The 2,304-nt window shown below is 36.6% G+C and overlaps 1 protein-coding gene across 1 annotated transcript; it reads left to right on the forward strand.

The window, feature by feature from the left end:
• The first annotated feature begins 582 nt into the window (after positions 1-582).
• Positions 583-1,991, forward strand: LOC145109314 (furry). The gene is made up of 2 exons (XM_079046461.1): positions 583-1,057; positions 1,769-1,991. The coding sequence occupies exon 1, from the start codon at positions 673-675 to the stop codon at positions 1,051-1,053; it is 381 nt and encodes a 126-aa protein (XP_078902587.1). The 5' UTR covers positions 583-672; the 3' UTR covers positions 1,054-1,057; positions 1,769-1,991.
• The last annotated feature ends 313 nt before the right edge of the window (positions 1,992-2,304 follow it).

Raw genomic sequence — 2,304 nt, forward strand, 5'->3', positions numbered from 1 at the left:
TTGGGGGTAGCACGTCGGAAAATTAACACTACGTCGAAATTTTTTACCTTATGCATGAAAATTTAAGGAAGTAAAGTGGGTAACACATACCACCCCTGGAACCCCTAGTTCCGCCACTGTGTGCACGATCGTGCCCTCCAACACTCATCGTGATGTCCGATTGTGAAGGATATACCATTCAACCTTATATCGATGGCCAAAAAGTAATAAGTCATTATTTCAAATCACAATCCTTAAGACCATGTAAATATAAAGGTTTGATAATCATTTTGTATATGTTTGTTAGCATAGGCGGATCTAGTATATATCCCAAGGTAGCCCGAGATACCCCTAAAAAAAAATTTAGTAGTATAATATTTTCCGGAATTTTTTTTTCTTATTGTGTATTATGCGATTATTTTTGTTGGGGATACCCATTTGCTTGTCGGGGATACCCCTTTACTTTGATCCTGGATCCGCCACTGCTTGTTAGAACAATCCAAGAGACAATTATACTTTCAGGGACTGTTTATGCAATATACCAAACTGTGCCAACCTCCTTTTATTCATTATACCCCCAGATATTTAGTTAATGTGACTTTGCACCCCAAACTTTTATAACCCCCCTTTAATGGGACTAGTTCTATAGAAAAAACCTAAATCCCCATCGTCCTCTCCTCCAGATCTTCGGCCATGGCATCCGCAGGCAAATCCTTCCTTCAAACCATAAGACGCTACATCAAGAAGCCATGGGAAATCACTGGCCCATGTGCTGACCCAGAATACAAGTCCGCACTGCCTCTTGCCGCCGATTACCGGCCATTTTGTCCGGCCACTGAACCGGCCAAGGCCATCGTCCCGACCTCCGATCCAGAAACCGTGTTCGACATCAAATACTTCTCTCGCGATCAGCGCCGTAACCGCCCGCCCATCCGCCGCACCGTTCTGAAAAAAGATGACATCGTTAAAGCTATGAAGGAGAAGTCTTTTGATGTCGCTGATTTCCCTCCCGTTTATTTGACAACTGCAGTTGAAGAAGACTACAATGCCTGTGGCGGAGGTTATTGCAAGTAATCAGGTCAGAATTAAACCTTAATTCCTAAATTGATTGAAATATCAAATATACTTGAGGTTTTGTTTTTCATTTGGGGTTCTGATTTGCCCTGAACATTGCTTGCTTAATTAGCTTGTTGACGAAATGAAAAGTGATATATAGCTGAATTACTGCAAGTTACTATGTCTTCGTGCATTCTACAATTCTTATTATCATTTCCTTAAAGTTAGGGTTTCTTCAATACACAAATACAGGGATACTAATGAGCTAAGTAGATTGATGATGAATCATAATTTATAAGTTTGTAGTCATTGTTCACCATTAGAAACACCCTTGATCATAATTAGGGCCTGTATCTGATGCCTCAAACTGATTTCTTGAACTTGAATTAGTTAAAATCAGAAAAGAGTTGATTACTGCAATTTCAAGTTTGCAATAATCAGTTGTAATGTAAATCCAAACACCCTATTGACACTGTTGGAGTTTGCTCTTGGATGCAAATGAATTGATGAAATGCAATGAGTTCAAATTCGTTAAAAGTTAGGACTTAATGTGGAAAGCTTCATTTACCTTAATGTTACAATTTTTATTATTATTTAGACATTCTACTTTCATTACATATCCATTTATTTCATCATATATTTTCAATGTTTTCTTAATTCACATATCACTATGTTTTAATAATTTGTTATCACATACTTGAGTTAATTGTATTCTTTCATGTTGTCTTACCAGGTTTAATCTCTTGAAAGACTTGCCTGCAACAAAAATAAATTAAATGGTGTTGTTTCTTTTGGTCATTGCTTTTTTTTTTTCTTCCTTTTTATTTTTTCATGTCTACACACTTAAAATACCTCTTACTAATGCTTTATTGAAAGCATGATTGAAGTTCTTTGTGTTGTAATAACAAATAGCTTTCCCAAATAAGTTGTAGTAGGCCTTGTGGTGGTTTCTTAGACCCCATTTGTTTCGTAGGAAATGACAGGACATGACAAAACAGATCAATGTTTGTTGTGCATTGGATTCAGACTGAGATTGATATCAGTGGGATACAAATTTTACTTTTTTTTGTCCCACTAAAAAAGACACATTGTCAATCTCATTTGTGGAGAAGACGTGAATGCCTTTTTTATTCTTATCAGAAAAACAATCTTAGAAGTTTATCCAGTTCAGTCCTGTCCTGTCATTTGTAATAAACGTGTTTGGATGTGATGTCTTGAAACTGATTATGTGGTATTAGATAATTAAAATGGGATAATCGGTTGTAGTTG

Source organism: Lactuca virosa, chromosome 4, assembly GCF_052849685.1.
Source record: "Lactuca virosa cultivar CGN04683 chromosome 4, Lactuca_virosa_CGN04683_v6, whole genome shotgun sequence".
NCBI classification, from domain to species: Eukaryota; Viridiplantae; Streptophyta; class Magnoliopsida; order Asterales; family Asteraceae; genus Lactuca; species Lactuca virosa.

What these genes read in the sequence shown, in the direction of transcription:
- LOC145109314 (XM_079046461.1), top strand. Translation starts at nt 673, where the DNA reads ATGGCATCCGCAGGCAAATCCTTCCTTCAAACCATAAGACGCTACATC.